The sequence below is a fragment of the Lonchura striata genome, chromosome 3 (assembly GCF_046129695.1).
Source record: "Lonchura striata isolate bLonStr1 chromosome 3, bLonStr1.mat, whole genome shotgun sequence".
Lineage (NCBI taxonomy): Eukaryota > Metazoa > Chordata > Aves > Passeriformes > Estrildidae > Lonchura > Lonchura striata.
The window spans coordinates 83,815,664-83,829,622 of NC_134605.1; the positions used below are offsets into that span (position 1 = coordinate 83,815,664).

Sequence of the window (13,959 nt, forward strand, 5' to 3'; positions counted from 1 at the left end):
TAGTAGAACACATCTATTTGTTCATTCCTGGAAGAGGATCTAAAGAATTTTAAAGGACTTTTAAAAAATTATTTTATAAGAAGTGTTTTCCACTTAAAGCCACCTGACCCCAAACCAACCATACAGAGCAAGAGGCAGAGTAGTACATTGGTTTGCCTTTTTGCTATACTATGTAGCCTGGTTTTGGGAACAATTTACTTCAGGAACAAGCCAAGCTGCAGACTGTTTACCTTGACTAAAACTTTCTGAATAACAGCATCAGAAGCAGCAGATGATACTGCTGTCACTTTGATGGGAATCTCTCCCAGCTGCTTTGGCTTGATTGGGAATTGAACAGTTTTCCCATCTTCACTCGGTACAGATACAGATTGTTGATTTGCTGTAGCATTTATTTCATTGGATGTCAGCATAATTTCAAAAGCATCATTCATATCCAGGATCACAGAAACCTGTAAATACAGTAACATTTGCAATACAAAGTGTTAATTTTGAAAAGGTGTTTTCATAAGCTGCCACCTGTTTTGTGTATAGAGAAATAAGTCTGCTCACTAAAGAAAATACACCAGTTCTCATTAAGACATGGTCTCCACCAGTGATGAAAACCCTCCAATATCTAGAAATATTTGAAGATAAAGAGATTGTTATGTTACCTCAGCTTCTTCTTTCAAATAGTTAAAGATGTTCACTTCCAGAATGAACTGCTCTCCTCTGATGACGGAGTATGGAAGGTTCAGGAAAATGAAAAAAGGCTGAAAAACTTCTAGCTGCAAAACAAAATCACTCATGAACCCTTACAACTCACAGACTTGAAAGAAAATTACTATACAACATTTCTTCCAATCACTTTTCAATTAAATGACAGAGTAATGTTTAGTTGTACCCTACAGCTGACAAAACATTACTGCAGGGATGAAACAGAAGGAGAAGATGCATCTGGTCATTGGCACCTTTAGAGACACCATTCAGATGAGCGCTGCCAACAGCTTTGACAGGGCAGTCCCAACAGAGGCAACCAAATTAGCACTATGAGTTTATCATCTGGCAAGTTTGGAAGCTGTGATCTGTCCTGAGCCCTCATTAATGTAACTGAATTGTTTTGAGTACACAAGTAATGGATTAATGTCAGTTGACCTATCTTCATGTCAATACACAAGTAACTAATACATACATATTAATTAAAATATAAACTGCAGAAGTATACCAGCAAGCAGTTTCTTTTCTCTGTGAACAGAGGTTTTGGAAGAAATCTTGCCTCTAAGAAGTCAATGGTAAGGTCTCATCAAGCTGAATGGGATCAAAATTTCACTGTTTATGAACATCTGTACAATAAGAATGGGTAACACATGCTATCCTTTATTATCAAAATGTCAACTAAAAAGTATTTTAATTCAGTTTGCATTTAAAAATATATTTCAAGTGTTTTGAGTTTCAGAAACAAAAATCCCTCAGATTTTTTTTTCTAGCAAGCAAATATTCGAATGCTTTCTCTAAACAAAAAAGTTGTTTGCTAAAGCTCTCAGCATCATAAACTTCTTTAGATATTAAACATTAGAGAAGTTCTGATGGAGACTTTTAGTTAGTTCATAATAAAGGTTTTCCCTACGTACCCATTTTCTTCATCTTTTTTGTTTTACTTTTCTTTAAAACTGAAGTTTTACACTCAGGAATATGCCAGTATATTACAAAAATACAACTGACTAAAATTACTAACACTCTGTGTAAAAGAAGTCAAAATAAAACCAGGATGCAAAGCAGTACATGACATAAAGCATGCAGATGTCATTTATTTCCCCCATTACATTTTTCATGTCTTTCTTTTTCTTGCCTCTCTGTATGGTACTGATTAACATGTTTCAGCCATATGGAACTCTAAGCTCAACCTAAATGTCCCAACAACAGTGAAGCACTGAACAGTGCATGGGGGTGATTATAGCTAAATTATTATCTCAACATCTGTTCTACTTGGAGCCTTCTCACATTTGAGGATGAGAGGCCAAGTGTGTATTTCCTTACAGTTTTAATCAGAAAACTATTACTCTTTCTGTCCTATCTCTGTCAAGCCAAGTTAAAGAAACAAGAACCAAGATTCCAGTCTCAAAGGAGCCTTAGCCACAAAATCCAGATTGGGTTCCAAATTCTGTAGTGGAGTTCAGATCAGGATGTTCAAAGCACAAGCTCTGTGTCTTGGTATAGCAGCCAGCTGTGAAATCTGGACCTAGATCTCAGTTTGGATCTCAAAAATTGCCCCTCCCCAAGAATCTGAAGGCACTACACTGGTCTAGGAACGAAGATGTAAAACTACAGCCCAGCACTACAGTCTCAACCTTTCTAGACTTAGGTATAGAAGTGGAGTTGTCTCTGATAGGAACAAGTTTCTCCAGGATTTTACATGATGAATGGATGGATTATTCTGCATATGTAAAATACTAGCTAAATGAGACTTCAAGAATTAATTCCTATTTTTAACTGGCTAAACAACTCTCTAAGTAGTGGTTTCCTTGAATACAGAGTGATCCTAGGATAACTGCACTTGTACAATGGGAACCTCAGGTTAGAGATTTAACCTGAGGGCTGCTGAATACAGCTTAAATTGCTAAACTCCTCAAACACCTGGAAGCAAGAAAAGAGCCTCAAGACACAGGAATTTGGGAGCAACAAGACTGTCAGTCATCCCATGCTAGCTCCGTGTCCACTCTGCTCCTCAAGCTAAGTCATCCAAAACCTAGCACCTATCACAGAATGGTTGTGTTGGGAGGGACCTCTGGATGACATCTAGTCCAAGTCCCCTGCAAGTTTACCCAGAATAGGTTGTACCTGTGTTTACTCTAGGACTGCTTCTGACAGATAAATTTAGCCTTAAATCAACCCTCCTGCTCTCCCTCCTGGGGTAAGCATTAGCCATAAGTGTTAGCAGAGCAGCAGACGAATGCCTCTGACATCCCAGCCACCTCTCCCCTGCCAGTCTGTGCAAACCTCATTGCATGAATTACCCACTCATGGACTGCTCTCTGGGCAGAGCCAAGAAAACATGGAACACTGCTCCCAAATAGTTATTCTGCCTCTCTACACACAAAGATTCTCAAATGGGCATATCCTGGAAGTACTTTAAAAAAAACCACTCCAACAGAAATAGGCATCCAAATATCTGTGTGGAGTCTTAGATATTCACATAAGCAGGAAGGGAAGGTAGATACAGTGTCACATATGTCTTCAGGGATGTTTTCTCTACAGTTTGAACACACACAACTCTCAATCTCTTCATTAGTACAAGGAGATGCTGCTGTTAGAACTAAATCAGAGAGTCCAGCAAGAACCTGCAGTGTCACCAGCCCTACAGGAGAACTCTCTAGTGAGATGGTACCTCCACTGGAGCAGTTGTCACTCCGAGCCCGCCACTTTCAGAGATCACAAAGGCACTGGCTACCCAGGATGTGATGGTGTCAGGCACAAGGGCATCCATTGTGGTTTCTGTGTCAGATCTGATGGCAGAAGGGGAGAGCAGACTTTCAAAACCATCCATTTGCAGACAGCATTAAGTGGACACATAAGTTTAAAATGCATAAAAAATTAAGTCCAAATTCCTGGAAGGAAAACCTGCTTATTATCCATTTTACTTTTTCTAACCATTAGTAATACTGTGACGGGATCAAAATTATTTTAAAAATTTAAATTATTTTAAATTACATTAATTGAAGGTAATTACACTGGATCACACTACATGTAATCCACTTTTACAGGCCCTTTAAAACAATCCCAGGTGATGGTTGCTTCCTGAACTTTTCAGCTGTAAAAGAATACTGTAAAAGATTTGTGCTTCACTACACAGGTCAAATTTCACCATCACTTGCTAGCTTGATCTAGTCACTGAACTAGGTGTAGGCAGCAATAGATTTCCCTTTCTGGGCTAATCACCATCTTTTTACGTACTGTAGAGAAAAAGGCTAGGTGTCCCTATCCATTATCTCCTCATTTGTAAGAGTTTATTTCTTTTGTCTCCAGGACTTTTATCTAGCTTCTACTGAAACTCTTAGGCCTTCAGGCAAGCATAATCCTCTCTTGTGCAGTTGTACAACTCTTCTTTTTTTCGATCTCCAATCTCACTTGTGGCCTCTAGGTGGTAGCAGAATATAAATCTCTATTTTTTGTGGTGTTCTTCAGCACCGTGACAGAATGCTACTGAAACCTACCAAAAAAAAAAAAAGGAAAAAGAAAAAAAAAAAAAAAAAAGCAAGTGCAAATTGTTTTCCTTTTGCTTCTAATCTATACCTTGTTTTAGTGTCGATCCAAAGCCAAGTCTCTGGAAAATGTGTCCTCACATAGAGATTGCTGAAATCAGGAGGTCCGTTTTTAGATACTGGCATATCATCACCGAAACCATCCTCTATAGGTATCATTCCACCATCTACAAAATAAAAAATACTGTCCTACTCCAAATATCTATATTTAGAAATCTCAAATAAATACAGTTTAGAAAAGTCAAATTAATATATTGTTTGGAGTCTAATCTATAGCTTTGTTACATATGATCAGACTACTCTGGGACACTAGGAATTTTTTATTTTAAGAAAAAAAAAGCTTCACACAATTTTCTACATGGCCTCTCTGAAGTGCAGATGAAACTGGTGCAATTGGGCTACACATGACAAACCACTGCAATACATATCAACTGGAGCTGCAAACAAAAACTCCACTTATCCTGAGGCTTTTAGGGATAATGTCATTGCAGTAAAAAAGGAAAAATTCTGAAATTGTGATGGCATGAATTTTGTATGCCTTGAACCTTTGAAATGGTAATGATTTTTAAGGGTGGATGCACAGTAAGAAGACATAATAGGGACCCTATCCCATGGACCTCCTTCCCCACTCAGTAAACTAGATTTGGCTTCATTTGTTGTATTACTTACAAAGAAAATGTTCTTTATCCTCCTCAAGAACTGCATCAGTTGATACCCAAAGGCTGCATTTCTGGATAAAATTTATACAGTATATCTCAATACAGGACATTCAGGACAACAACAGTGCTCATCTATTTTCTCTTTATCTTCTGTCTTTTCAGGTATATAAAGTCATGAAGCAAGCATAAAACCAAAGCAAATAATATACAGAAACCTAAAAAACTGAGATTATATTAATCTGAATAGTGCCATAATGACTGAAAACTTCTCAAAGTGAAGACAATATCAAGCATAAAGCGACCTGTATTTATGGAAGTATAAATATATTCCTTGGCATTCAGAGTATTACATATTGACAAAATTCACTATTTGAAACTCATATTAGCCATGAAAACATTACATTGTCTACAGTTGCAAAAGTTAGAAAGTTCACTTTTTTCTACCAAGTGATGTTCCTATCACTAAGCAGTAAAAAAAACCAGCAGCCTAGAATCATGAAAAAAGCACCCAATACCTGAAATACACCAAAAGAACCTCTGACCAGGGGGAAATACTGCACTGTGCTGTATAAATTGAGCTCATGGATTACCTAAGGAAAGAAAAAAACCAAAATCATCCAAAAATGGAATGCCAACTCACAGCTTTAAGAACTTTCACTGTTGCTAATTCTTACAGCCGTAGCACAAGCTGTACATCACTTAGCTCTCTTGCCAAAGAGAAAATAATCTGTGACAGGATGAAGGGGGTTAGGTTGTAGTGGTTTTATGATTAATGGAAGAGTGACCAAGACTGCATACAAGTCTGGAATAGAGCCTACAGCCAATTGATATTTTATGGCACTTAGGCAATATCCACTTTAGGAATGATATATATTGTAAGCTCTTTCAAACTGTAAATGCAGTACAGCTTCTGCAAGCAAAGGTAACTTAAACATATAAATCATTTATTCTGTACTCCCAAGAAAACAAATCTTTATTTTACATTATTAATTTTAAATAGCACAAAGAACAAATCATTAGGGGGGTTTTTCTGACACTGTCTTTTCTGAAAGAAGAAACTGTCAAGTCTTAACAATTTATCAAATGAAGAACAATGAAGTATTGATTGGAATTGGAAATGTGGTGCCTATTACCTTTTAAGCCTTACAGTCTCTACCACTCATGTGACTTGCAAAAGTAAAAAAAAATTGCATAATTACAGGCTAAAAATCCTGCTCCAAGAACATTACTTTTTCTGCATATAATCTGCAACATTTCCCCAAACATACATATTTCATACACACAATAATGACAACCTCCTTTTCCTATATACTTACAGATTCTTCTGTTATGTCACTACTTTCTCCCAGAAGCTTTGCACTTTTATCAACAACTGAAAGTCCAATCACTGATCCTGGCTCTGTTGTACTGATTTTAAGGGAGACTTTCTCAGATGGCTTGGCCTTATCTTTGCTCCAAGAGATTTTAATCTAGAAAAAAGTGAAACACAGCATTGATTTCAATTCTACAGTGATATTTACTGTAACAACTGTTACAGTAACTGTTTAGCTGTTAACAACTCCCAGGAAGTAGTTTTTTAGGTTATTTGGCTATAATTAAGACCTTGAACTTGCTTTTCCTAGAACTTTTGGGACACTGGGGACCTCTGAGAGTCTTTTTCCTAGGACTCGTGGTAACTTGGATAGCTCATGAGGCATATGGAGACATTTTTCATGCAGCAGGACAAACAGGCTCCATACTGATTTCTGGTTATACATTTTAAAGTCTCCAGAGGAGAGAAAGAATTTGAACCCCTCCAGCCTTTGGATGGTCTCACCCATAAAAAGTTATAGTGAGGCTTTTATTTGCACAAAGGACCAAATCTCATCCTGATAAGCAAGCTGGAAAAAAATCAATTCATTTATGCAATAGGCATAAATGTGGCATTTCCCCACTCTTCTTCAAACTTTTTTGAGTTAAAGTGTGGAAAGTCACATGAAACACAAATACTGGTCACAATGTGACCACTGCCTGGCTAGAACAAGGTCTTTATAAACTTTTACAATTCAACCCTTAGAGCACTTATGATACCTTGTCACTGTATTGGCCAGAGTAATCTTTGGCTCAGTAATTGACCAAACCACCAAAAACACAAGGAGATGCTGTACATCTGTTTATGTGGAAAACTTAGCACCAGTAGAAAGGAATTTCAAATATGCAAAACCTGGACCCTAATTGCACTGGTATTATCAGAAGTCTTTCTAAAGATTTGCACAAACTTCAAATTATATCCTCAATGAAATTTGTTTACATTTACAATCCTGTGATATAAAATATTTTTTTAAGCTACCACACAATACCCAGACAAAAACATGGTCTCAGACTCAAAGTTCAATACAATTACCTTGTCATCCAAGGCAGGCTGGATGGGGAAAGTGAGAGCATCATTTACAACCACTCCAAGCTCATCTACATAGAATACAAGTATAGATATCGAAGGAGCCCAGGAATTTTCTGCTGTTAAAGTAAATGTCTCTGTAGCCTTTGTGCCAAAAGCCACAATTTGTTCCTTAGACAATACCTGAAAGAGAAAAAAAATCAAACACTCAGACTGTTAGGATCCTCAGTGTGATCCGCATATGATGTGTCATCAGCAATTGATTCTACAAGTTGCTGCTGGAGAAGAGAAACACAGCTTTGATTATTTTTTTTTTTTTTTTTACTAGCTGGTAGACATGGTATTGATGTAATATTTAAATAATAGATTTTTTTCAGTATTTTAATTCCTATAGCACTATGGACAAGTAAAGAACAAGTGCACACATACGGTATGAGAACATAAATATACAACAATAATATGCTGGCTCATGTGGGTTATCTGTAACAGCATTTGAGTTTGGATCAGGCATATAGTTTTAAAAGCAAACCTCCAAAAGTCCTACTTAGAACACTTTGTTTTGCCTCATGGAGAGTCTGAACTAGGGTCTAGTAATGTGCTCCAGTTAAAAGCAGGCATTCATTTTAACACATCAGATTAGAGCTAGTCTGCAGCTAGACTAGTCTGCAAATACCTGGGTCTCAGGTCCACAGTATCAATTTTTTTCATTTTAAATTTGTTCCTACTGGATTCTACACTTACTAATGAAGAGAGAGAGTTGAAGGGCAGTTCCCTGCCATTGGTTGCATGCACCTGATTTATTTTAAAACTTCTAGAGAGTGTTTCTATTTTAGAAAATATATATGAATGCCCAAATTTTACATGGTTTCCTAATTCAGTTTACTGTTAAAGTCTGTGAAAGAAAAAGAATCCTAGCTACCATGGTCACTAAGATGCAGACTGTGAAAAAGACAGGCATGTGTTAACGACAGGATGGGAAACTTATAATAGTGTATATATAATAAATATTTCTGATCCTTCTAGACACAGGTGAGCAATTAAGCCACTACTATTTTTAAATGCTTCCTCTGAATCTCCCTTGTTTGCAATGCCCCTCTGTCCACTCAATCATCTGTTTCCTCAGCAGGCAGCTCTTCTCACCCTGTACCCACAGGCTCAGCCTGACAGTCCTGAATCGGCAGACAGGCTCCACCAGGCACCTGCTTCCATCTGCATCTGCTGACAAAGCCACAGTTTGGGCTTCTCCTGGGACATTTAACCTTTCTCCCATTGCAGATGTTCTGCACAGTCAGAAACAGTATTGTTCTCACACTTGTGCCTTGTCTCACATCTGCTGTCAGAGACAACCCAACACCCAGATCAGAAAAGCAGCTTTTCCAGAAGCACTTCTTTACAGTGCAAGGGGCATTCCTCCTAGGTAGAATAAGAGAGATCTTCAAAAAGGACCCTCCTAGTGGAAGGGAAGTTTTTGGGCCTTCTCTTCCACAAAGCACAATTAAAAAATGCCAAATCTCAAATGTTTAATCACATTCCACTTGCTGGAGTATTTCTCAAGTTGGTAAAAGCCACCTTGGATTGTCCCCATATGTAAAGCCTGTAACTTACCAGATAGTGATACTCTCTCACTGGCTTGTTGCTTGCAACACTCAGCTCAAAAGGCTTCCCAGCCTAGGAAAAGCACATGATTCATATGGATGAGTATGGAAAAACTGTAAGTAACTAGGCTTTAATTGAGAAAAGTTTTGTCTCAGACTCTACCTTTATATCCTGGCTCTTTGTTTTAACCTGGAGGTAAGTCTGACTGGGGGAGCTGAACACATCATAAACACCTATGTCAGTCTTACTGCTGAGGAACTCTGCCTGCAAGACAGTGCAAAAAAAAAAACTCTTAACAAAACAGCAAAATTTGTGGTGTTCATATATGTGGTACAGCTTACAAGAGCATAGCAGCCTTAGCAAAAGTCCACTTTATGCTTTGGGCATCTGGGTTTTTTTCCTTTGATATCATGATGCAATTATTAAATCCCATTTGAAAGGATCTCTCACTTTCTTTCCAGCTGTAACATGAAGTACCAAAAATAGCAATAGGTGACATGTCAGCTGTTGCAGATAGCAGGACAGCATATCACTGATCCCAGCCCAGGCAATTTAATGTGTCAACACTCCAAAGCAGTACCTGAACTCTCAGAGTTTTGGTATGAGACAGGATTGGAAACTCAACATCAATTACTCCATTTTCTGGAACTGTGTAGTTCAGGATACGGACTGTCAGATTTCTCTCCTCTGTTGCCTCATTTTCCAGGTGAGAAAGTGAAGAATGATGGAAAAGCAGGTCTGACTCTTGTGCAGTAATTGTTACAGGATTCTGCCTCTCTTCAGCTGTCAGCTGGTTGCTATCAGGACGTGACACCTTTAGCTAAACAAAAAAAAAGCAAACACTTATCAAGTCCATCAAACAGGGTAAAGCTAAAATGCACAACACATAGCATGTAACAATGTATTTGCACTCACATCACATAAAAAATATAATGCATTCTCAGATTTCTCACACATCAATAGCTATTTCTGTTCCTTAATAAGCTCTGCAAGTAGGCAAGTCAGACAAGAACAAAATTATTCATAACTCCAGGGAATAAAAAAAAGAGTAAAAGCAATGTAGATGGAACTGCAAGGAGACATGTTGCATTTCAGCTCTCCCAATTACTCTTCTAGTTGAAAATGTTTGTGTCTCAAGTAAATTACATATATCCTACCTATAGTCTGAATACTCAATTTTATCATTTACATTTCTCCATCACAAGAAAGAGCAACCTAACATTTCCATAATGTGGGAGAATGAGTCAGATGAGCAGAGATGGTGCTCAGTCAGATGTTTTTATTAATTCATCAAATGAGTTGAAGACTGAAACCAGGACCAAAACTGACAGTGTGAAACTTCTTCACTCCATCATATATCAATCAGCACTACAACTTAAAACCTTCATACCTACATTCAAGCAGATTTTCATCCAGTACGATCATTCTTATTCTGCATTATACACTACAAAAATTCATCTTTTATATTGAAAACCACTGAACTAATGTTTCCTTTTTCAGCCCACAGATGTCACTACATTACCACATCTCCTTAGCCACTATTTCCCTGTTCTCTCTCTGAAGAGGAAATGCTCTTCATGTAAGATCTCCACTTTTTAGTAACAGCAGCAGCTGTTCATTCACACTTCTTTGGCAGCACAACTGAGACCTTCCTGTCTACCAGGTGCAAGAATTGTCAGATGCTTCAGCTATCTCTCACTCAGTTCATATTTGGAAGAGGACTAAAAAACAGGTGAGCTCAAACTGGGATGCTAGCAAAAAAAAATGAAAAGCACAAAAACCAAAAGCCCAAATGATCAGGCTAGCATAAAGCTACGCCTTGAGCCAATCCACTATGGAAGAGTATATTCAGCCTAAATCACTTCTATTTAGGTCGCATTTCTATATAGTAAAGGCTCCAGAATTGTAAAATTGACTCCCCATTTCAAGCAAAATGCAGTGGATACAATATGCAACACCTGTAAAATGTAGAAATACTGAATGCAGATGAGGGACAGAATGAAGAACATGAAATATTTCTATGAGTGGACTTCAGCTGGCATGAAAAAGACAGGACAGGAGGCAGAAACAACACTTTCACTTGAAAGCAATGTGGTTTGATGAGTTTTAACTGAATTATGTAAAAGCTGTTTAAATATACAAATTCACAATTTAAAGTATATATTTGTGCATGTGTATATATATATATATATATAGAGAGAGAGAGAGAGAGAGTTAGATATACAAATACTATAAAGAGGTTTGAAACTTTATAATTAACGTGTTGTTTCAAAGCACAGTCATAAAAAACAGCTATGGAAGATTTCCATCAGAAAGATGATGAACTATACACAAATATATCCTGCCAAGACTACAGCATTCCCCGCCACTTTACCCTTTTCTAGAGCAAATGCCTCCAAGTTTAGTATTTGCTGATATGTATTGTGAAAAAAAAAAGGAGAGAATTTGAAAACAAATCTGTAAATTACATTTAAAAACCAAAGGCAAACTTTTCTATCTGAGCATAGAGGAGATGTCACATTTGTTTATCCACAGATGATAATCAAGCAAAAGAACTTACAGTAGCTATGAAGTTCAGAGAAGGCTTTATAACTCTAGTGTAGTCCAGAAATTCAATAAAATAGTCACTTTGCTTTGGAAATATGATGGTACTTGAATTTTGGGAGATTCCTGTTGAATAATTGTATGTGTTTAGACAACATGCATTTAACACATCTATTACTTTAACAAAAATACAGTTTACTGCCCTTGACTTTGAAATAGTTCTACCATATTTTTCACCATTTTCATTCCTATCATTCCTCGTCCTTCTAGCTGAGCAACAGTAAAAAGGTGGTATATGTAGTGCTTGCCACAATGCAATATAAGATATACCCACAGGGCTCCACTCACACAGACTATGTCAGAATAACACAAGGAAGAAACTTACTAAATCCAAAATCAGCCAGCTTCATCTTGCCAGGGTTTCTACAGAAAGTCTGTCATGAAACCTAGCTTCTGGGACAGGTAGAAAATTTGTACACATAATTTTTTTCTAATGTGCAAGGTGCAGTGGAACATGAACTCACAAAAAACCCTCAGTTTGCAAATCAGTCCATCTAGAAGAGGCTAGACTATGTAAAACCTAGGACCAGGGAACTCTTTCTACTAATGCGGCTTACAAATACACAACGCCGGGTAAGTTTATGATTAAAGTTAAGTTTGTAAAATTCAGGCTAATTATAGCAATTCTTTATGCCTGCTCTTCTTATCAAAGATGATCAGTCACTGACTTCAAGCTCCTATCAGAATATGTTTCTCAGTTATTTAATAAATCATTTAGCACAGAACTCTATTCTGCTGAGTTAACAGCTGGTTAAACTATTCAATTTCTAGGCAGGCAACAGTCATATAATATATTTGAACGTGGATGGTTTGTGCTGACATCAGTGCATGATACTTTTCCAGAGCTCCAATCCCTTCCACAGAGCAGTAAGGCACTCTGGATTTCTGTCAGAAGAGCTCCCACAGCCACATACCTGTGAGTGACTCGGTCACCACCACGATCATTTCTATCGGCTCTATGTAATCGCTGTCACCTTGGTGCCACAACTGCTCTGCATTCAAATTTTGCAGCATCAGCTTGTTACAGGTTACATTCACAGATCCATTTATCTGCAATGTAGAAAAAAATAACTGTTGAGCCAGAAAAGCCAATGACACCTTTCTGTCTACCATAGCTTATTTCTGGTTAAGTCCTCCAGCTATCTCCACATACAAGTTTTGGAGTGTGAACAACAGAAAATTATGAACGTTGACCCTTTATTTTTTTGCCATCAGCAACCATTTTACTAAATCCAGTAGAAGTTCACTGCTTTTTTTAGAGAAAACAATGATTTAGGGAAAAAGTTACTTTTTTTTCCCCTAATTTTGAGAATTATCCACTTCTCCATGGCTAGCACAGTGGCACCTAAGCTTTAGAGGAAAATACAACAAACAAGTTCCTGCCTGAAGAGAGGGGTATACCCTATTCAGAAAATTAGAGTCACTTCATGCAGAAAAAATTTAACCTTTTTAAATAGTCCACATCTCAAAAGTAAAATGTCTGATTTTGCAAAGAGATTGCAATGAATCTATTACCTCTTTTAAGCCTTCAGATTGAAACTGTGTTTTAAATTTCATGCTTCAGGTTACAATTAATGCAGTAGACTCAAATGCAATTGCTGGCAATTAGTAGGCAAAATGCTTTGGTTTCTACCATGCTAGAGCTCCACCCAGACAACTGGAGTGTTCTCCTCCAGCCTTGTGACACAGAGCCCAGCATGCAGGGGCAGATATAGGGTCAGGGAGCATTCCTGAGCACGGGTCCCCCAGCACCTATGCAGCTCCTGGAAATTTTTTCACCTGGGTCAGTTGGTACACTCCAAAATAATCTCAGGCAGAAGTAAATGAAGCCCAGGTGCCAAGGATCATTCCCAACAAGCAGTCTGAATGTACATGCTTTGGAAATAAAGGGTGTTAACACTCTCCAGCTGAACTAGGCATTCAGGAACGATTCCAAGCATCATTTAACCCACAATAGGACACAGACTTAAAGAAACTACTAAGAGATGACTCACCTCCATTGTTGTTGTTATATTTCTCTTGTTTGCCCAGTAAGAAACAGAAAGGCAAGTGATTGTTACAGTTCCCTTTACTGGCTTTCCATATGTGTACCTGAAACACATCAGGTAAAGTCAAACAACACACCACCCTCCAGGATTTGTGCTCCTGAAGAGCTCTCAAGGCAAAAGATCCTGCTAAAATATTATTCTTCGGCCTCAGACATGGGTAGAACACATTTCGACTTTGAAACACGGAGCTCACCATACTGACACCAGTTCAGCAACACTACAGCTGGAAGCCCAAAACATGGAGAAGATGCACAGTGCTGCTCTTTCCACTACACAAGCTCTATAAGCCTAATAAAGTTATTATGGGCTGTATGATGTACAAAAGTTAACCATACTAAGCTAAAAGCTGAAAGCAAGTTATTGAACAGAACACTGATGTAGCACAGTAGAGTTAAAAAGGGATGTGGGAAGTGCTTACCAAATATGCTAACACAAAATGA

The 13,959-nt window shown here is 37.8% G+C and overlaps 1 protein-coding gene across 1 annotated transcript in view; it reads right to left on the bottom strand.

Moving 5' to 3' along the window:
- Positions 1–13,959, bottom strand: part of CD109 (CD109 molecule) — a 70,786-nt gene that overhangs the window by 29,115 nt on the left and 27,712 nt on the right. Inside the window, exons 8-21 of the mRNA XM_021553758.3 lie at positions 13,466–13,562; positions 12,386–12,521; positions 11,428–11,537; positions 9,448–9,687; positions 9,030–9,131; positions 8,877–8,939; positions 7,278–7,454; positions 6,211–6,363; positions 5,410–5,484; positions 4,905–4,965; positions 4,267–4,402; positions 3,362–3,479; positions 651–764; positions 231–449 (exon numbers count right to left, since the gene is read on the bottom strand). Coding sequence (XP_021409433.3) covers positions 231–449; positions 651–764; positions 3,362–3,479; positions 4,267–4,402; positions 4,905–4,965; positions 5,410–5,484; positions 6,211–6,363; positions 7,278–7,454; positions 8,877–8,939; positions 9,030–9,131; positions 9,448–9,687; positions 11,428–11,537; positions 12,386–12,521; positions 13,466–13,562 — 1,801 coding nt within the window. The remainder of the gene's footprint in view (positions 1–230; positions 450–650; positions 765–3,361; positions 3,480–4,266; positions 4,403–4,904; positions 4,966–5,409; positions 5,485–6,210; positions 6,364–7,277; positions 7,455–8,876; positions 8,940–9,029; positions 9,132–9,447; positions 9,688–11,427; positions 11,538–12,385; positions 12,522–13,465; positions 13,563–13,959) is intronic.